General features: G+C 35.2%; 1 protein-coding gene and 1 pseudogene across 6 annotated transcripts in view; one reads left to right on the forward strand and one right to left on the reverse strand.

The window, feature by feature from the left end:
- Window positions 1-22,070, reverse strand: part of STX17 (syntaxin 17) — a 53,426-nt gene continuing 31,356 nt past the window's right edge. For all 6 annotated transcript variants that reach the window (XM_016162588.2, XM_036238795.1, XM_016162592.2 and 3 more), the window contains 4 exons: window positions 14,872-14,987; window positions 14,747-14,797; window positions 7,139-7,225; window positions 1-6,404 (listed from right to left, as the gene is read on the reverse strand). In XM_016162588.2, the coding sequence (XP_016018074.1) occupies window positions 6,165-6,404; window positions 7,139-7,225; window positions 14,747-14,797; window positions 14,872-14,987 (494 nt within the window). In that variant the 3' untranslated portion in view covers window positions 1-6,164. The remainder of the gene's footprint in view (window positions 6,405-7,138; window positions 7,226-14,746; window positions 14,798-14,871; window positions 14,988-22,070) is intronic.
- On the forward strand, window positions 16,816-16,931 carry LOC118601230 (annotated as a pseudogene).

Here is a 22,070-nt window from a genome sequence, read left to right on the forward strand (position 1 = left end):
TACACTAAAAACCCAGGCAAATGTGAAGTTTATTTCTAACTCCTGTGCCAGCAAAGGCAAAATGTAGAACTCAAGGTTATAACAAGTTTTATCTGATACAAAGCATTACATTAATTCCTTTACACACACACACACACACGCACGTGCGCGCGCGCACACACACACACACACACACACAATTTCCATCTGACCAGCTTCATCACTCACATTTAATTCCTTGGTTTTCTCTAAGCACACTATGCTCTTTCATATCCTTTGAACATGCAATTCCTCTGCCACTTGAAAGCCCACAACCCTATCTTCAGAGTGCTGCTCAAATGGTACATGTTCTGCAAAGCCTTCCCCTACTTTTTCAGGCAGATACAAAGCACGCCCTCATATTACTTTCTTCATTCCTCTTTTAGAATACTTATCATGTTTACTGCCATTTTTCTTAAGGCATCTTAATTCATTAGCCTGAATGGTTTACAAAGGTAGATGATATAGGTTTAATATTTTTCTATGTATGATCCAATATACAACAGGCATTCAGTTAAATATTTGTTGAATGAATTTATTGTAGGTTTTCCTATACACTCACTACTCAACAACATAATAAACAAATTCAGTAAGCTTTACAGAATTTGTAGAAATTCTGTTAGGCCTTTTCTTGTGCTGACCCTTGCTAATACCAAGGGTTTAATAATGGAAAATAGCTTTAGGGGGTTTCATTAGTGAAACTCAGATAAATCTTTTTAGTGATTAACCTTAATATAAGAAAATCTCAAGTACTTGAGAAATGTATGGGTAACATATACTCTTGAGTGTTTTTCTCAATTATTTGTCAAGTTTCTCACTGGAGCTGGACAAGGGTCCATTCAAAGCTGGAGTATCTATACTGCTGAAGAAAAATCCTCATGCTTTGGCTATCAGATGCACAGGAGACATGACTGACATTGATTTGGAGGTTAAGATATTAAATATAATATTTTCCTGGGGAGAAAAGGTTTCTTTTCCTTAGGAAACAACTTGTAGGCTTGTTCAAGAACTTAAATCTCAGCTCTGACTAGTATTGTAAAATGTTATATTACAGAAATTATTTTAGTATGTAAAAATGTAAACATAGCATATTGCCAGTTTGTACCTTTGCCATAGAGAAACCTAAAATCATTTTTATGGAATGTCTGATTTTTAGTGGCATTGTCAGATGATGAGTAGTGAATCTGAAGAGGTAAATCTGGGGCCAAAATATGGAATGTTGTGAATGCCAACCTAAGGCATTTGAACTTTGTCAGGTATTCAATGGGACGCACTGAAAATATTTCAGCAGAAAAATGAAAGCCAGACCTGTTTCTTATTCTTGTGGCAGTGATGTGAGGAATGGCTTAGTCAGGGAAGATGAGGTAGGGGGTGTGAGGTGATAGTCTTTTACTAGAGTGACAGCCATGAATCTATTTATAAATTTATGCCACTGACATTCAAAGTAGAACTGACAAGACTCAGGTGAGAGGCCAGTATAAAAAAATTGTTGGGGAATCCCTGGCTGGAATAGAAGAAAGCCACCCCTGAGAAAAAAATTCATTACAAGAGACAAAGCCAAAACTAGAACTCTGATCTCCTGATTTTCCTCCATCCATTTCTCTTTCTACTATAGCTACTGCCTGATTTAGAATCTTAAAGCCAGTCTGAGAAACGAACAAACAAACAAATGACCTCAGCAGGCAATTTGATATGGCATAACAAAAACTCAGTTAAATGACTTTGAGGCTTTTTTTTTTTTTTCCTGTAGACATGGTTATATTTCTAGCTTTTGTGCTAACTTTGATCTTGGGCAAATCATTTGCCTTTGACACTTTTTCCACTTTTCTTTTTATTTCTTTTGTTAATATTGCATATATGTATTGCTTCTCTCTCACGGTAAATAATTCCTTTGATGTGGATAATATGGATATTTTACCATCAATAGTTTATAATACCCAAGAAGTTTCTCTGTAAAATGGTGTTAAATTAATATAGTGAGAACCACCTGTTAGAAACAAAATGAAGTGTTAATAACTGTTTACATTAATTTAGGCTAACAGGGAAGCATCCTACCTTTTATTAGGCCTCTGACTACTTAAGAACATTGTCTAACATTCATAAGTAACTGAGAGCACAGCCCCATTATACTTTATTACAAGAAAATGTCCTACTTCATCATTCCTCCTATAGATTTCATATGACAGCAGTGAAGGGCAAGAGGGACCATAAGACGGGTCTTTTAAAGTTAATATAAAGTATGGCTTGGTTTGTTTTCTGTATTTTCACTGGAGAAAATATATACTATGTATTTATACTTTAGGTTTACCTCAACATTTTGTGATTGATATTACAATTATCCAGTCCTTATTCCTGTGTAAACTACTTAATGGCACCTATGCACAGGCAGGCAGCCCACAGAAGAAGGTTGCTCGTAGTATTCTCCCTTTACAGCACTCAGCATCAGTATAACCTAAACGGTCTTGCTCCAACAACTCTGGCCGGCATACCCCTTTTCTGAGCATCCTTAGGTTACTGGCTCTAGCAATAGTGGGTAGGAGAACTAAGGCAGCAGAAGAAAAGCAAAACTGAGGAAGGAACAGAGGAGAGGTCATAATGACAGAGAGTGACTAACAAACACTGAGATGGCTTTCTTATATGGTTTGCAAAATATCTTTGGAGGCAATTCCAAAAAAAGTTTCAAAAATGTTCTAAGTAATAGTAGCGTCACTACAGTAAGCACATGGCTTCCTATGGGTACAATTTTTAAAGATAATACTATCAATCATTTGATTCTGAGTTATGACAGATTTGCCTTAAAGACAATATTACTTTAAGAACATTTGTTAGATGTGTGGTTAGGCTAGAAACACTTTTAATTTTGTAGTCCAAGGACCAAATTCAGCACTATGTACTTCTGCACTAGCCACCATTAAACGCTTTGAGGCTGCTTTGAGAGAAATTTTTTTTTTTAAGGTAAAATGGCACATATAATTTCAAAGTAATCCTGTCTTACAAAATACATGGGTGTTGGGTGAAGCAGAATGAATAGCCTACCTCAATTTCGTATACAGAAGCAGCATAGAATGAGACTAATAGAAGTTTTTGTAGTTCAACAGGCCCAATTAACATCTGTTTGGAAATAATTTAAATTCTCTCAGAGACTCAGTTTCCTTACTTATAAAATGCCTAGCGAAGTGCCTAGCAAACATAAGATATTCAATAAATATCAGTTTTTTCTTTTTTCAAACTAAGGGTCTCAACCAATCGGTGGATTATGAAATCAATTTAGTATGTTGCAACCAGCATATTTTAAAAACAATTTTAAAAAATCAGAGTGCACCACACATAATGGTAAGTATTGTTCTATTATGCATATGCTGAGTTTTTGATATAAGTGCATTTTTTTACTGTGGGCTATAACCAAAAAGTTTCACTCTGCTCTACAAAGAAATTATCAAATTACTATATCAAAAAATCCTTTAGGAGTGCTGCCTTTATTTAAATGAGCCTCTATAAATTTTAAGAACTTAAAGTGTTCCTCACCTTTTAACTTGTTGCAGTAAAAATAAGACATGAATCATAGAGAAGATTAATTTAACCTAATACTATAGGACATTAAATTCAATTTTAAGATTGGTTTCTGTGTCATACTAATTTATACTTCTTATACTTTATATTTTATAGGTATATGATTTATAGTTGATTAAACATTTCTAGAAACTTCTACGAAAAGTTGGCTATTAGGTTCTAATATTGGAAACTTAGATACAATTTCTAAATAATTTTAACTTATAAAACTTTTAAAAAGGACTGCAACTTGTCTAATCATGAGGCATGCTAGAGTGATATTCCAATCCTGAAGAGTAGTAAACACTAAAGGCCTATATGAACACACAGAGTGGTAGTGGTGTCACACACTGGCTCAGTAAAAATGAGAGATCTCAAAACAAAACATGAGCTTCAACTATAGGCCTCCTCTTTCCTTCAGGTCCCGATATAAAACCAGTCCAACAGTATAAGAAGTTCCTAGTTAAATTAAGATTATGGGTTAAAAAGGATAGTCAATTTTGAGTTGGTAGAACGAGAATAAAATGTAGTAATAAAGACTGGGCCACGTTGAAGGGTAGAATACTACAAGTTACTGAATTCAATGATACAGTTGAATCTTAACATAACAATATCTTAAATTTATCATTTTAGCTGACCAGGCCAGATTGGTCATTATTAGAATCACCTGTGGGACTAAAGTGTAGGAATCTTGTTTTAAATATGTGCCCATTCTGGTTTGAACACTACTTTAAAGGGAGTATAAAGATCAGAAAAAAAAAAAAAAAAAAAGGTGGAGTTCAAAAGTAATTATCCCAACTTTATAGTATCCAATATCAAATCCTGGATCAGAATCTGACACATATCCAAAGTACTTCCTTCTTGATCTTACATTAAAGATGCAAGTCAGCAAGGAGCAATACAGTACTTGATATTTTCTAGTTATTTAGTGACAATAAAAATGATGCTTCTTCTCTTTGGAATTTATTGGTGAGAGTCAAAAAGTATGAAAGTGAAAGGTCTCTTCAGATTAGACACAGAAGTAAAAGGTAGCAATCGATAAAAGTTATTAAGAGTAAACGGCATGAGAGAAGTAATAAACCATTCAACTGCCTGATAAATCTGTTTGGCTTCTGAGCAGAGAAAGGTCACACCTTTGGTGTAGGCACACACTCCTCCGTCCTCAGAGAAGGGTAAAGAGTAAGGCAAAAGGTGGTTCCTTCCTAAATCAAATGAGTTGGGGGTAGAGGATAAGGCTACCTGTAATATTAAACTCTTTTTTTCTAAATTTAAAACCATTTGCTATTTGAGACAAACACTAGGTGGGGCTGGGCAGATCAATTGGGTTGCTTGCTGTCAATGTCAAGTGTTGGGATTAGCACCACAAATCCTTCATCAGGACTGAGTCTTGGCACCAAGCTGTGTCCACCATCACCTTGAATTGAGAAAAGGCAAGCATGAATGCCATTCTTAGAAACAGCAGCTGTGAAGAGCGAAGGAAAGCACAGGAGACAGCAAAGCCTGGGGGAAAGAGTGATGGTAACAGAAGTGAGGTAGAAAGCTAGTTCTTAGCGTCACCAAGGGCTGGGTAAAATGACCTTGGTCAGAGACTCCCTGTGTGGCAGGTATATCAGCCCCTTGAGATTGGAAGATGCCCCAAGAAATGATGTGGAGTTCCCCCTACCCCACTTATTTTTTTAGCTCAAACTTAACAATGTTGGGAATATTTGGAGATATCTCTCTCCTACAGGTTAGAGGAAAAGATGAACAGAGATGGGAGATGATACAAAAAAAAAAATTATGGGGAAATCCCTCATTACATATGGGTAGAATTTACTCCACAAGTCAAAGAACTTTTCAAAATGACAAGGGAAGGAAGGCAGAGGGTACTGAGTCTTTGAGGTGTTAAGAAGCAGGCTGACAGAGCAAGCTTAGTGACTGGCTTAATAATATTGTCTCCTACCATTGAGATTCTGTCTTTATTTAAAAAGAGGCAGAAGGAAGAGTTCAGAGAAGGAACAGTGTCACATATTACGATATTTGAAAGAGAAGTTAGCCTTTCTTTGCTTTTCTTACACTATTAGTCTCCTACCCCAAAAAATATAATTGGACCAAACTGCAACAGGGTTCATCAGATGGATCATTATGTAGTTCACCTGTGGCCCTCTCTAGATCCCAACTTCCCTATTTGATAAGAAAGGCTCTTGCACTCCCATTCTTTTCTTTCCTAACAGGCCTAAATAATCTCCCATATTTAGGAGACAAATAAGCACATTTCTAATATGCTTATTAGCCTTAGGGTCTCCATGCATCTCATATCCTTATTAAAGTTATGGATTCAGTTTTCACATTTCCAGGCAGAAAATCTGCTCCCTGGCAGTCTTTAAACTTTACCTGCAAATATTATACACTCGCAGCCCAGGCCCCTTCATCTCTAACACCTCCATTAACACCCCAGCAAACAACAAAATATATCTACTTATCACAGTCCAATTCCACTTAAACATCTATAAGCCATTATCTTGATAAAATCATGTTTCAAAAGTTGAGTGTCCAACAGCAGCAAAAGTCCTCATTAGGATAGATACGTTGGCGCCAATAATACTGAAATTTGGATTTTAACTGCATTTTTTGTCATTTTGGCTGGGAAGATCTGGACAGCTGGAAGTGAGCTTCTCCATCATTTTCTGTTTCTTTCTTTGTATCAATTTTCCACCTGTGAAGCCCAAAACCCCACCACCAAGTGCAGCTGCAATTCCTGCCACTTTGAAGCCTGCAAGGAGGCCAATCGGACCCCCCACCACTCCTCCGATGAGTGCACCTGCCACAGGCAGAGCTGCCAGCTTGTATTTTGCAGCCTGTAAAAAAAAAAATTCAATTTAGAAATTGAGTTGAGAATATCTGCCTGTGGTGATGTGCATTTTCTTCTCATTACTCCTGGCAATGCCTCTTTAACTCTTGGTACATAATTAACCTTAGAGATTGTATTGAGGGAAGAGGGGGTAGAAAGAAAGTATTCCACAGGTACTACAATTACTCCAGATCTCAAAACTAAAAGAAATGAGCTACAAAGAGTGAACTTCTACAAATTGATTTTACTTGCTAAACAATCAATCCACTAGCCTAGCTGGCTTAAACAGTTATGGTGGCGACAGATATCCCTGAAGCTTTTAAGTTGCACAGAAGATTATTCCATGCTCTGTACCTGGGGTTAAAAGCAACATTCTACGGAAAATAGACGGTCCCACTCCACACATGCTGTCACATCTTTAGACTTTTGCCCCTACTGGATTCTGGCAACCCTCTCTCCTCCTCTCCCTGAACCTATGCAAATATTCCCTTGTAACGCCAAATGCCTTATGGTGAGGCTTCGGTTTATTCTCTTTGAAAAAATTTCTCTCCCCATAGAATGAACCTTAGAGTAGAATATTATAACAGCCATTGATTTCTTGCACTACCTATGTGTCATTTCTTCCTTATTTCCTTAATTGCTGGTTCCCTCAACATTAAAGAGAACAGATCAATTGGGTTAATACTACAGATTCCTGGGAGCCAGAGTACCATTGATTTGTCAGCAGGAGCAGAATCTCACCTTCCCCAAGTTTTTGGTTCCCTCTTCAACATTCACAGCAGCACTGTTGACATGGTCTTCAATGCTGTCAATCTTCTCCTGCTGAGACTAGATGCAAAGGAATTATGAGTGAGCGATCCTACTGGGGAGCAGCAGAGAGCCAATACACACTATTTTAATTCCTGTAATCAGGGCCCATGTACTGCAGTCTTGCAGTCTTAATAGCAGTTCATTAATAGCATCTGATAAACCATGTCGTAAGTACAAATTCACTTCCATGAAAAAAACAGGGTGATTTAATTATTAGGTAATAAAACGGTGGCACCTTTATAGGAAAAAACATTTCACAGTAAAATTCATTCAAACATGCAAACATATTATTCTCCAAGTGAAACTAATTTCTAGGAGAAAAAAAAATCCAAAGAAGGATTTACATGTCATGTTGGGTTTGATGGAAAAAAACAAAATCAAACAAAAAAAGTCTCTTGTTTGAAGATTCAGTTCAAAACAGGCAAATTTACCTTAGGAGTAAAACATTCTTGATCCAATATATAAAAATTATTATGTTTTAGGAATAAGAATACAATATGATTTGGTCTGCCGTAAAATCTTTCCACTTATGATATGCAGTTGGGAGCAGAGCATGAATTTACTGTACTGTGTTTTACATCTATATGACTTTAATACATTTTAAAATCATGACAAGTTAAAATGTTTCAGATCAAATATATTAATAAACCATTCTACACAAAAAATGGCAACACCTGCAGTGACACAACAGAAATTGTGACTCATGGAATCTCTGTGTAGAAGGAATGCTTAGGTCACCAAGAATGATTTTCCCCTCAGATGTGTGAGGCCCCCCTAAAATATTTCTGACAAGTGGTCACTGAACCTCTGCTCATAGACCTCCAATGACAGGAACTCATTACTTGCCAAGGAACACATTCCCATTTTCAAATCGATTTCATTTAGACAGACTTTACATACAATAATATGCATGCATTTTAAGGATACAGTATGATGAGCTTTGACAAATATACAAATCCATGTAACCACCATCATATCAGTACATAGACTATTTAGATTTTAGGTTTTTTGTTTGTTTATTTGTTTGTTTTTAATTCACAGGAAAAAGGGAATCCCTTTTTGATTCTGGTTAAATGTCAGCTTCTACCATGATTGTGAAATAATTCAACTATAATCCTAAAGTATTTTATTGTCCCTGTATAACGGCCCTTTCCACTTTTACTGAAGTAGATATAACAAACACACTTCAAATTCCAATCATTTCATTTGAGAGCATGAAACCCAAACGACACAGCTAATTATCCCTCCACAGTTGCTTGTTCCTATCAGCATTATTGACATTCCTTTCTTCCTCATATACCAAGTATGTACCTTTTCGCTGTTAGACCTTTCAGGGTATCTATTCATTCTTATATTTTCTACCACTCTCTTGACATCTCTAACATGATCTCTAAGAAAGTCCTTTATCAGTTTCCCCTCTAACACCTCTGTCAGAAATATACAACAGTGGTTCTCACACTTTGAGTATGTACCAGAATCAACTGGAGGACATCTCAAAACACAGACTGCTGAGCCCCACCCCCAGAATTTCTGATTAGTAGACTTGGGGCGGGGTTTTGAGAATCTTTATCTCTAATGAGTTTCCAGGTGATGCTGATGCTGCATGATTCTCACTTTAAAAACCAGTAGTGTACATACATGCTAGGATTAGGGGCACGACCTTTGGGCAGTTGTCCTGTGTTCAAATCTCACAACAATCACTATGCTCGTGGACAGATTACATAAGTTCTCTAGGTGTCAGTAGTCTCATCTCTCAAGTGAGGCTAATGATACTTCTATTTCACAGAGTTAAAGGAAGAATAAAATCAGGTAGTGACTGTGGAGTATAAGGGGAAAAATAGAAAAAGTCATCCTGATTCTCCCAAAACAGCTTAACTCCCATCTTTTCTATCAAAAAACATATTAATTTTTTTCCTATGATGCTCAAAAACTCTAGAGCACTAACACATTAGCTCTCTTCTAGCATTCTTTCATTCAATTTTCATTTTCTTCCGATAATAAAATTTCTTTAATGTTAGCTTTCTTTTTCCAGCCCATAGGAGCATAAGTGCCTGAACTTGTTTGGATTTCTGGCATCTTATCACTATTTCTATTCGGGATATCCCCAACACTTTCCATTCTTGCCTGAAAGTCTATGGTAGCAGATAAATCACTGGTGTAAAACTATTATCATCAGCCTCCATATTGTGATGAGTTGAGGGGTAAAGAGAAAATAGCCCATATGTCTCCTTTATCTTAGTCCCAAAATAATTCAATAGAGATGACAGAGCCTACCATGATTTTTGCCATTTCTAACCCCAAGTGTGATCTCAAGGCTTCAGAGAAATGTCCGCCTGAGGGAAATATCCTTTAATGCTCCTTCCAAAAAGTTTGGATACTGCAGCTCTATGAATTTTTATTAATAAAGTAAAATTTAAAAATAGTTTTTAGTATTTTTTTTCACAAAAATCCTTTAGAACAACCAGAGAAAGGACAAGACAAAACGAAGCCTGAGATTACTGATTATTTGAACTGTAATGCTCCTCATCACTGCAATCACTAGTACTAAATGAGGCCTGTCTCATCCTGAGGAGTAGCCCACACCTGTAAGTACTTATTCACTGACATAGGGAAGCTTGCTTAAATATGGGCATGGACATAAGGCAGAGGGCAGACCAGCCGCTCTCCTGGGATCGACACTCATCCCTCAGTTGTGAAGATCTGTCTTCTTCCACAATTTTGCTTGGTTTGAATCTCAAACTTTACCCATATCTTCAAATTCTGCTTCTTGAGTAAGGATGACTAAATGACAAAAATTAGAGTTAGGCAGGAAACTGGTATCAGAGTTGTCAAACACTGTCTATAGAATGACCAACTAGACTCCTTTCAGAGCTGAATCTGGTCACCACTTGTGCACTGTGTCCTTGGCTCTTTATGTTGCGCCAAACCATACATACACAACTTTACCCCAGTATAGGAAACCAAGCCCCTAACAATAATGATGGCTTAGGAACCTCCTCACCTCTATCTACCCCTGTTTGCTTCTGGTTTGCTCTCATCTGTCTGGACCTCCCACATTTGACAATCTTCGAACTAGCTTCCTGACATTATATATGTTGGCACCTCATATATGTTTAACATTAAATTAAACCATTTATGAGTCACTGTGGTGTTCCTTAAACTAGAGTAATGCATAGACTCTACCTTTTCAGAGGAAAAAAATTCTCAAAAGACTCTAAGTCCATGGATTTGATTTTAAGAAACAATGAATTATGTCCTGTATCTGCCTGAAACAAACAAACAAAAAACTGAATCTTAATTAGCAGTGAAGAAAGTATAATTTATTAAGTTAACATTTGTCCAGTAGAATGCAATTTGGGCATTTGAAATCAAAATTAATGAAGAAATTGTTTTTCCCTTGAATGCTTGTTATGAACAATTATAGGCCCAGCATCCTCTATATCATGCAGTACTAATACATTCAACAAATGTATTCCCAAATCCATTTGCATCAATAAAAATGCTCTCTCTTGAAGAGTCTTGCTAGTAGTTGCACGATTTTATTAACATTCTTAAAAAGCTACAGGTTTCTTTAAGAAGCTAATGCCAAAATGCCACGTATTTTTCTTTATTCCTGACTCTAAATTCCAGCCAGCTTTCAAGGCTAGCTCTAGTCTTAGATCTTGACTTATCCAGATAACATTGAGCTATCCTGGCTCTGGACTCCAAGGTGTGTAATCTCTACTCCTTAATTATATGCAATCACATACACAGAGAACTCTAGAAACAAACATGCAAACACTATGATATGCAGGCAGAACACAGGGAATAGGAAATAAACAGAGTAGGTAAGTAGGATCTTGGCTTGGTAAGTAGGGATTGTAGGAACTATATACAGTACTATAACATCAAAAGTAGAATTCTAGACAAGGAGCCAAAGAGGGAATCAAAAAAGGGAGGGACAAAAGCAGCTGGGGTCAGTAGAAGAGAGAAGATGGAAAATAATAGACATTATTTTATTTAGTCCTCTCATCTCTTTTAAAAAGCCCTTTGTTGTCAAATAACATCCTGAAGGTCACATAGGTAGGTAGTAAATAGAAGAATCTGATCTAATCCATCATAACCCAGTTTTTGTGTACTGTGTTCTTGTGCACTGCATCCAGAGTAAAACTGGATTTAAAAAGCCATGGAGAATAAGGCAAAAGGTAGAAACAAAACTGCACCTACAGTAAGGGTGACACACTATTGAGCAACTAACAGGTGCAGAGTTTTTAAAATTCTCTTTGACTAGACAAAGGGCTGGTCTCATGTCTAGAGGAAAGAGGGCACTTGAGCAATACAGACTGAAGAAAAATGAAGCAGGATGCCTAATAGATATCAATTTATTAATATATACTGGAACACACCTGGATCTCTCAATAGCTATGAAGGTTTTTTATTTGTGGTAAAAATATATATAACATAAAATATACAATTTTAACCATTTTTTGGTATACAATTCAGCGGCATTTAGTACATTCACAATGTTGTGCAACTATCATAACTATCCTATAGGTTCTTTTTAAAACTATTATCTATCCTACTTTGAGCTTAGCACAGTATTAAACACATAGAAAAGTGCTCCATAAATAAATGGTTAATTTGCCTAGATACTATCATGTCCATGTGATGATAATGAGAGGATGTGGTCACTCTGATTATGCTCCCAAGTCATTTGGTGCCTAAATGGAGCTTCTGTGAGTCCTTGACCATGTGGTCATGAGAACTCAGTTACCCTGGGAATAGTAATCAAGGGTTCTCCTTTGAGTTTTTGCCTAATAACATTTTGTTTCATGTTCTTATAGATATTATAAATAGAACTTTTGACTAGAACTATGGCTTTAGCCAAAGTCTTCCTGCACATACCCTCCTTACATTAGGGGTTAGGATCTACTTATATAACCTAATCAGATATAAAACTGTCAAATGGCCACAAACCCTTAATTTTTCTTTCATGTGCCTATCCTATTGGAAGGGAATGTATTTGTCATGAATGAGAAGAACTCTGTACATGTTCAGTTTGTTTTTTAAATCAACTTTATTGAAAAATAATTTATATACATTATAATATCAATGACTTGACAAATGTATATATTTGTGTAATCACATATGTATAGATTTTACAAACTGCATTAGATCAGAGATTATAAGTTACAATAACTGAATAAATCTTGATTCTAAAAATAAATAGTTTGGTGTTCTTGTATCGTACTTTTATTTGAAAATATATTAATAGATTGTATAGATATCTAATGCAGAAACTTCAAACATTTTGCTTTTTCTAACTTAGAGTCATAGAAAAAGGAAAATGCTTTAAATGATTTACTATATTCAATGTAGGCATCAAGTTTCAAGAAAAAATCCACGAACTAGAAAACAAGCGGAGTACGGGAGTAGTACTGAAAAGCCCAGAAATCATATAACAGAAGAATATGATTTCTTCTATATTAGAGAATCAAGGGGTTTTAAGAGTACAAAATATGCTGAGGTGGGGTAGGGTGAGGAAGGATAACATTGGTTTTAAAAAGCTGACAAACTTTTATGTGGAAAAGAGACAATGTTTGTTCAGTAAATGGTTCCAGAGGGAAGGTATTATAGGGCAGAGTTTACTTTACAAAAGGAAGAACTAAGAGTTAGAGCTTCAAAACGGAATGGTTGAAGTATGAAGTATCCCTGCACTGTAATTGTTCAAAAAGAGGCAAAAGACTATCTATTTGAGATGTTGGGTCAAGAGTAGAAGGATTCGGTTAGTTGGTTTCTTAAGTGCTTTCCAATTCCAACTCTGTGATCTAGGAACTTCTTATAATTTAAAGCCAGATGTCAGAAGATGTAAAACCCCAAATCATGGTTTAATCAAGAACAAAGAACTAAACCTAGCTAAAGAATAAGCAGAAACAGGCTTTCACTAGTATGTACATACATATATACACACACATACTCATACATCCAACCTTCTCATAATTTTAGGGAAGGAAAAATAAAAATAATTTAGAAAAATAACAACAAAAAAATCTATTCTATCTTTCTCACCAAATCAACTTTATGTTCCCTAATCATTGTTAACAGTATCACTGGCTATCTAATTATGCAGAATCAAGCCTTAATGTTTTTTATCTTTGACTTTTCCATATTCCTCCAAAATCTATTGTCTACCCCAGAAATACTTCTCAGCTGTCCTTTACCTTTATACAGCACTCCTCACTTGTCCTTGGGGGATGCCTTTCAAGACCCCCAGTGGAAGCCTAAAACTGTAGATAGTACCGAATGCTAAGTATTTTTTCCTAGACATACCTGCACTTTATGGCTTCTCTTTGGCATATCTGAATTGCCAGCATCACTACTTTGTGCTCTGGAGCCATTTGAAAGTAAAATAAGGTTACTTGAACATAAGCACTGCAATACCTTGATAGCTGATCTGATAAACCAAGACAGCCACTAAGTAACTAATGGGCAGGGAGTGTATACAGCACAGATATGATGGATAAAGGGATGGTTCATGTCTTAGGCTGGACAGAGCAGGACAGCACCAGATTTCATTGCACTACTCAGAATGATGTGCAATTTAAAAATTATGAATTGTTTATTTCTGGAATTTTCCATTTAATATTTTCAGACTGCAGTTAACAGTGGTAGCTAAAACTGAGGAAAGTGGGATACTATACTTATATTGCCATTACTGTTGGTGAAGCTCTTGCAGTTGATTCCTAACTAGTTGTCCCACCTATAATCTTTCCCTCCCCAAGGTTATTATCCACACCGCTAACAGTAATCATTCTGAAGCACAGACTGGATCACATCACTCTAACCTGCTCAACAATCTATACTGGCTCCTTAATGCCTACAAAGTAAAGTTCAAATTCTTTGGTATGGCCTTCAGTGCCATCTTAATCTCACCCTAACCCTCTTTGCTTTGCTTACCCACTATACTTTATGCTTCGGTTACATTACAACACTTATCATTCCTGAAAGACCACACACTTCTCTACTCCATGTCTTTGTTCAGCTGTTTTCTGATGCACCGCCCCCCTCTCCACCTGTAGACAGTTAACTTCATTTTTGAAGTTTAAGCAAATGCTACTTATTTTGTGAAGCTATTCTTAATGCTTACGCCTCACGATCCCTGCCTCCCTCCCCTAGAATTCCTTCTTGAAGCTTATAATACTTTTCATCATACCTTATTTTTGCATTTAATGATCATGGTTGAAATTTCAGTTTTGTGGGGGTCCAAGATTATCTCCACCCACTGTAAATCCTTGAAGGCAAAAAGCAGGCTTAATTTATTTCTACGTCCAACCATGTCAGACCGACAATGGTAAAGATCTAACATAATACCTTTTATATAAAAAGTGCTTAATAATTGTTTATTAAATTGATTTGGAATTTGAAAATAGTTAGACTTCTATTCATGGCCTAATACATCTTAAAAATTGTAACTTCTATTAAAATTCTAATCAATATCCTAGTAAAAGCCTCTTATCTCTATTAATCTACCATCTCTGAGCCAAAAAGTTACATACTTACATTCACGAGGAGAGAAAATTCTGTGACCAGTTGGCTAAGTTCAATTAAGTCCTTAAAAAGAGAAAAAGAGAAGTTACTTACTTTTATCCCTCGCAGCTACCAAAAGGAAAAAAATTTTAACATACCGCTTCTAAGGTTTCCCATGATTCTGCAGCATTTTGATCTCGAGGAATTTCAGGCAATGCATATATCTGAGTCGTACTCTGAGGATCAGCTTCAGCTTCAGTAGTATGAAATGCTCCTGGATGAACACAGCCTCATGTTTAGAGTTTATCTGCTTTGTTAGAAAGGCGATAGCATAATCAACTTCATGAAATGATTGCCATATAAAATGCTTACTAACTGAATTCAGGATAAAAGTAAACTGAGTATTTCATAAAAATAGATTTATCTGCGGGCAGATTGTTGCCAGGTTAACAAATATTTTTACTTTAATTATTCTACGAAGTTAGCTAAAAAAAAAAAAAGTCTACAAATACTATCTTCCTAATCTGAATAACTAGGGCTAGATGTGGAAGAAGCACCAAGACAAACAAACAAACAAAACAACCCACAAAAACCAACAAAAAAACTATTCCATTTGGAAATGTTCCATAAAGAGATATCCAGTAGAAATAGGTCCAACACTTTTCTTTGCTAAATCATTAACCTTTCTTTGACTATTTTAGGAATAATCAGATTCTGAAGGTGTTGAAAATAGGGAAGCAATATGATTTTAGCAATAAAAATCAAGTAATTTTTGGTAAAAATAAATTTGTCATCAAACACCTCTTACCATATATATCTTTTTGTACATATTGTTGCCTTACTTCTCCTGAATTAATTTATGCTCCAAACTTCACCTGTGAGTCTTTCTTACTTCCTCATTATTGGTTTTACTGATCATTCATTCATTCAATTGATACTTATACAATGCCTACTGTATGACAATTGGTGTAGTAAGATGCTGGGGACAAAATGGTAAATCATAAAAACAGTTCCAAGGAGTCAACAAAGACAGGGGTTAGGAGTATGGACCTCATCAGAAAGACCTGGGTAAGAAACCTGGTTCGGCTATTTACTAGCTTTGACTTAGGAAGGTATTTCACTTCTCTAGTTGTCTTCATTTATAAAATAAGATATTTACTTTGCACTGTGCTTGGCTTATATTTTAAGCATAAGTGGTTAAAAAATAGTTACTATTACTGTCATTGCTACTGCTGCTATTATTAATGGAGCTTATCATGTAATGTGTGACACAGACACGTTAACAGGCAAGTTCAGTAATAGTCTGAGAAGAACTGTGATGCCTAAGTATGGAATGCTATGTGAGCACAGAAGAGAGGTATTTAACTTAGACTTCTGGAGGGGAGATTGGGTAAAGAAGGTTATGAAGCTAAAGCCTGAGGATAACCAAAATTATATTAGTGAACTGGGACAAGGGTAGAGGGAGAAGGAGAGAGTATTCATGTCAGGGAGAATAATATGTTCATGGGTTTGGGAACCGAAAGGTGTTCAGTATAGCTGAAGCATAGACTATGACAAGAGAAAAGCAAAAGTTGAGGTCGAAATCAAAGGTGACATAATTTATAGCACTGTAAACTATGTTAAAGAGTTTTATCTTTCTTCTAAGATGAATATAGAACTATTAAAAGGAGTAGGAGACTATTGGGAAACTAGAGGGTGCCATATCAGATTTCAAATTTAGAATAGGAACCATAGCTGCAGTGTGAAGAATAGAATAAGAGTGTAATTGAAAAATAAAAAAAATTAGAGAGTGTAAAACATTGGGAGCCTTTTCAGTATGTCTAGTGTAAAATGATGATGATCTGCTCGAGGATAGTGGCAATGAAAATGGAAAGAAGAGATCTTTTGCCTCCCTTACTTCGAGCTCAAAACACCTATAGCTTTAATATTTTCTGAGCCCCCATTATATATTGTGTTGGGTACCAGGGATGAAAAAGTAATACAAAGTAGCTGTTCTCAAAGAATTTATATTCTAGGACATGGTTCCATTGTGTAGCGGTTAGCACATCTGCTTTACGCACAGAAGGTCCTGGGTTCCCACCCCAGTGGAGCCACAATCCATAGTCTACGGCCATGCCACCCTGAACAAACCCGATGTCTGATCTCGGAAGCTAAGCAGGGTTGGGCCTGGTTAGTACTTGGATGAGAGACCACCTAGGAAGACCAGGTGCTGTAGGCATAAACAATAATAATAAATAACAAAAAAGAAAAAGAAAATATATTCTAGAAGAGTTAGACCTACAAAGATACAATCCTAAAACAGTAAGAGAGTTCATTAATATCTAAATAAATAGATATAGATACATATAATATTGTGTGGGAGTTCCAATGGGGGGGGGTGGCATCTGACCCAGCTTGGTACAGTGTGCAGTTTATAGGACAGCTTCCTAAAAAATGTGATCTTTCTAGGCAAAGAAGATAGGAATATAAATTCTAGGTAGAGAAACTGGCATGAAAAAGGCCCTCAAAGAAGAAACAATACAGCTTAACATAAAATCAGCAGTTTGGTCTTCCCAAAGCATAAAGTGAAAGATATAGAGTTACAAGTGTAAAACATTATAGATAATTAGAAGACGCATTGGTACACCAGTTAGAGACTTTGGACTTTATCTGGTAGACAGTAGGGAGCTACTGAAGGGTTAGAAGCAGGGAAATGAGAGTGACTTGACACCTAACCTACTCCAAAACGTAAGTCATTATAATTCTAAGTCCATTTTCATGCTCAATTTTTTTTCAACCTAGCCTATAAGAGAATGGTATTTTATAAAATTGCATTACTATTTTACTTTCAAAATTTATGAATGTTTTACTTCTCGAGGGTAAAAAATAAAAACCTGTTTAAATTGTTTAGGAAGGGCATATAGACAGTTGACTGAAAAGTAATTTGTAGGCTTATGAGAATTGACTGAGTTCTTTTAATTTTGAATCTTATCTGAATATATTTCCTTATCTTAAAGGAAGAGCAAAAACATTAGATACGAAGTTTTACATTACAATATTTTGGCAAGTATCCAATATTTCAAAAGCTCTCTATAATTTTTATAAATGCTTAAGAGTTATTTACTCTATGTCCCAAGTTATCGCTGACACTTAAATTTTCACTTCAATCAAGATAAATGAATTACTCTAAGTCCTTTCTTCTTAATATTCCTATTACAAGAACTCCAACTTCTTTAATAGGCTGATGAATAATAATTTCATTATTAACGGACCAAATGTAAAGCATAACTTCATAGACACCACTATCCTCACTTGAAAGATTTTTTAAGCCACAATCTTTGTACTATTAGAGAGGATTCAAATAAAGTACGCCAGGATATGTAACAAAATGAGGAGAGATTATCATTTATAAGTTCTTGATCTAAAAAATGAAGGGATGGGAAATGTTTGTCGTTTTAAGCAAACATTAAAGATCTCCCTCAGTAAAAAATAAGAAATGTTTAAGTCTCACTTGAAACCAAACTGCATATACATCTTAGTTCAAATGGAATTGTAGGACAAAGAAATCTATTTTCTTCCATGGAAAATCCTGCTGTAAACTTACAACTTTGAACATCACTAATCAATTTGAGGCATGACTAATAATTAAGAAAAGAAATCCTTTAATTTCTACAACCCCTATAACGCATTTATTCCAGCTTGTATTAAAATCAGTACCTCAGTGGTCATCCACTGACTTGAAACTTGTACAAATTGTTCTATACATGAGGCAAAACATTGTGACAGATTATAGCTGCAGGAAAGAAGGCTAAAGAACTCTTACCCTGTCCTTATAAGTCAAAACTGCTATTGTTTCATATGACATAATCATCTCAGTTCCATCCACATGCAAACAACTGCAAGTGTAAAGGGCATAAAGAATATATATACATATATGTAACTCATCGCTGTTTTTCAAACTCCAGTTGTAAAACCTTATTATTGACTAGAAACTTAAATAAACATGAAGATATTTTTAGTTGAAGTGAGAAATAAGCTTAATAACATTTAAGACATAAAACTTCCCTTCTCTCTACATGCTTAAACATTCACTCATCCATTCACTCATTTATTCACTCTCATTCTTTCCCTCTCCCCACCCCAACTTTCTTTCTCCATCTTTCATGAAAGGCAATGATCCTACTAAGGATTACGACACAATACATAAGAAATTTCCACTATACTTTTACTACATTAGAAAAAATGTCATTATAAATCTAAATTAATTCAAAAGCATTTCCTGAAATTTTTCATGTTGTGAAAGCATAGAAACAATGAAATGAATTTATTGATCCTCTACATAAATCTATCAAAATAAAATGACTTCTAAGTCATGGCTTAATTTAGCTGCAAAGGAGGATTTTTAAAAAAGAAAATTTAAACCAATAGAAAACATATCTTCTGAATAATATATGAAAACCATCTACATATTTTACAAAACGGTTCAGTACATGTATATACTTGTGATAAAATCTAATATTTCATCAAATTCAATATGATGGTCTAAAGTTCCCAGTAGTATTAGAATTGGATTCTTTTCTTTTGTGAATATTTGTTTAAAATGTAATAAGATTCTGTTCCTATTGTGGTGGTAAAGTTGTGTGCTGGATGGGGAGTAAGAAAGACAAAGATGGAAAGAAGCAAGATTCAGTCTGTATGACTCGATATACCTTTCTAAATACAAATCAAATCTTTAGGTTCATCACTTCTCTTGGTGGGAAGCAATATGCTAAAAATGAAACTATACACACAAAAGTGAGACAGAAGGGAGTTTCTCAGATCAAGCAAGATTGGCAGAGAAGATTTGCTTTAGGAACTCTCAGAATCTGGACAAAAGAAACAGCAAATCATCACAGCTTTCTCCTAAGCTTAATAAGCTTCTTTCATTCTTCAGAGAACATAAAATGTCCTATTCTACTTGTTATTTCTATCTGTAAATGAAAAACTATTTTTGAATTTTGATCTCTCTCATGGAAATGTGGCAACATTGGTCCTGAATCTCTGCTGATGTTTCCAACCAATTTATTTAGAATCAGATTGAATTTTTAAAGGAAAAGGGCTTTTTAAGGCACTTAACTTCTTTGCAAATCAAATACATTTTTTTCTGTATAGGCTGTCACTACTAACATGAGTGTCTAAAGCAAAAATAAGGAAAAACCCAAGAGCACTGGACAGTAACATATATAATGACAGAAGAGTCTATAGAAAACAACCACACATGGAGTAAATTCAATTCCTACCCCACTACTAAAGTCTTATGTAAATTAGCTGTTTTCTTTTCATATTCTTTCCCTCTCATCCTCTCAATTATTCATTTGTTATAACATATCTGGATTTAAGGCAACCGAGGAGAAACTCTCATATCTGGTGAAATACTCAAGCATTTGGTGAGATAATTTTAACTGCTTAATGTTGGCAATGGATTCATGGATTCAAAGTCAAAGCACAATCTGACCAGCAGACCATTCAGAATTTGAAGTTCTAATATTGCTTTAGGTATAACTTACGTATTTGATTTTTTATAAATGGAATGACTGTTTTAATCAAATCAGCATTGTTTTCAGAGATTCAATTTTGTAGTTTCTCCCAGTGGCAAGTGATTAGATTTTAGGCCAATCTGGTGTGCCATGAATTGAGAAGTCTGGGAATCAATAAAGTAGGAAAATGTATTTCACCTGTTATTTCTTCTCTCTCATCCTCTGGCTCTGCCCCAATCTTCTTCATTTCCTCTGTACATATGCTTCCTCAAATTTTATCAAACTTTTTTTTTTTTTTTTTACAGCAGTCAGCTTTCTACAGAGAAAGTTAATTGCCAGCAAACTAGGTAAACTGCCTTCTTTTAGTCACTGCCCAATTCCTCTGATGATATATAAACCCAAGTTTGTTGAGCCCAAACAGTTCTACTGTTACAGACGCAAATAATGCAATAATAAAATGTAAATTAAAGCAAGTTTTTAAAATAGTATGACATTGTGAGAAAACTCTCAGAACTCAAAATTTTTGTTTGCTGGTGATGGGCAATTCAAAGATACATAACAACATAGAGATTGGTGCCAGCAACTCTTTCCAGAATATCCAGCATATCTTCACTGTTATTACTGCCTTCACAACTGTCAAAAATGTCTGGATGGATAAAACAGCCCTTTAATCACATGGAACTATAAAGCCCAGTTTCTCTGTACATGCACATAAAATATCGGTTAGTACTAAATGATAAGAATGGCATTCAGCCCCATCAATATGGTGGTAATAATTACATATAAACAGAATAATGTAAACAAACTATCAAAAAGCATCCTTCCCAAATACTCATTAACTAAGGGTTGAATGCTAACATTTCCTTCTCCCCAAAATAACACTTTAGTACTGGTTATCCACAGAATGAAGTAATTACAGCACATCTGAAATTTTAAAAAAGACTCTAAAAATATATTTACTCATTTATTTATAAAACATTTATTAATGGTCCTCTATGAGCCAAGTACTATATACTATGTGCTATGTACTTACCATGTGCTAGGTACTAAGGATATAATAAAAGCAAGATTATCAGAAGCTCAGGATGATAGCCTAAATGTTTCCTCTAATTTTTTTCAATTTCCCTATAAATTACTACATCATTAGGACTAAAAATATAACATTAAAAATAATCTGGTTTTGGAGAGAAGAAGTGGTACAGGAAACTCCTAGATAAATGAAAAGAGAAAAAATGGGTGGATATAGCCTCTCTTAGAGTCTATACTAATCTGTAATTTATTTATACCCCACCTTTTCCATAAAGATTTAGGGCAGTTTAGAACATATATAAAATGTAACAAGATGGCATTAATTAAAAATAAAAAAAAAGAAACTCTAAAATAAAAAGGAAAAACAGGGGAAGCAATTATAAAATAAAACCACAATAGTTAAAAAATTTGGCTTTTGGTAGTTAAAAAATTTAAATTTAAGCTTTCTAGTAAATAACTGAAGTAGAGAAACCTTATCAGTGTTGTCATTCAATACTCGTAAGATTATTAAAAAAGACCAATTGAAGTACTACTATGCATTAAACAAAGATTTTTTTTTCAGAGTTCCTTATAAAGACATTACTGTAATGTAATAAACAATTAACGATTACATCCTTAGTAGAGATATAGTAATTTCACTGGGCTGTTTCCTAGAGTATCACTTCATAAAAGTTGACAGCATGACTATAGACTTTCGTTTTTATGTTTCAGTTAAATTCAGAAAGCTGAGCTAAGAAATAGATCTAACATGCCCTGTGGAAATCAGAATGCCTAAGAAAGAAACATGACTGACTAGGTCACCCCTACACCTGGACATGAGGGAAGAGTACTCT

The sequence above is a fragment of the Rousettus aegyptiacus genome, unplaced genomic scaffold (assembly GCF_014176215.1).
Source record: "Rousettus aegyptiacus isolate mRouAeg1 unplaced genomic scaffold, mRouAeg1.p scaffold_m13_p_3, whole genome shotgun sequence".
NCBI lineage: Eukaryota > Metazoa > Chordata > Mammalia > Chiroptera > Pteropodidae > Rousettus > Rousettus aegyptiacus.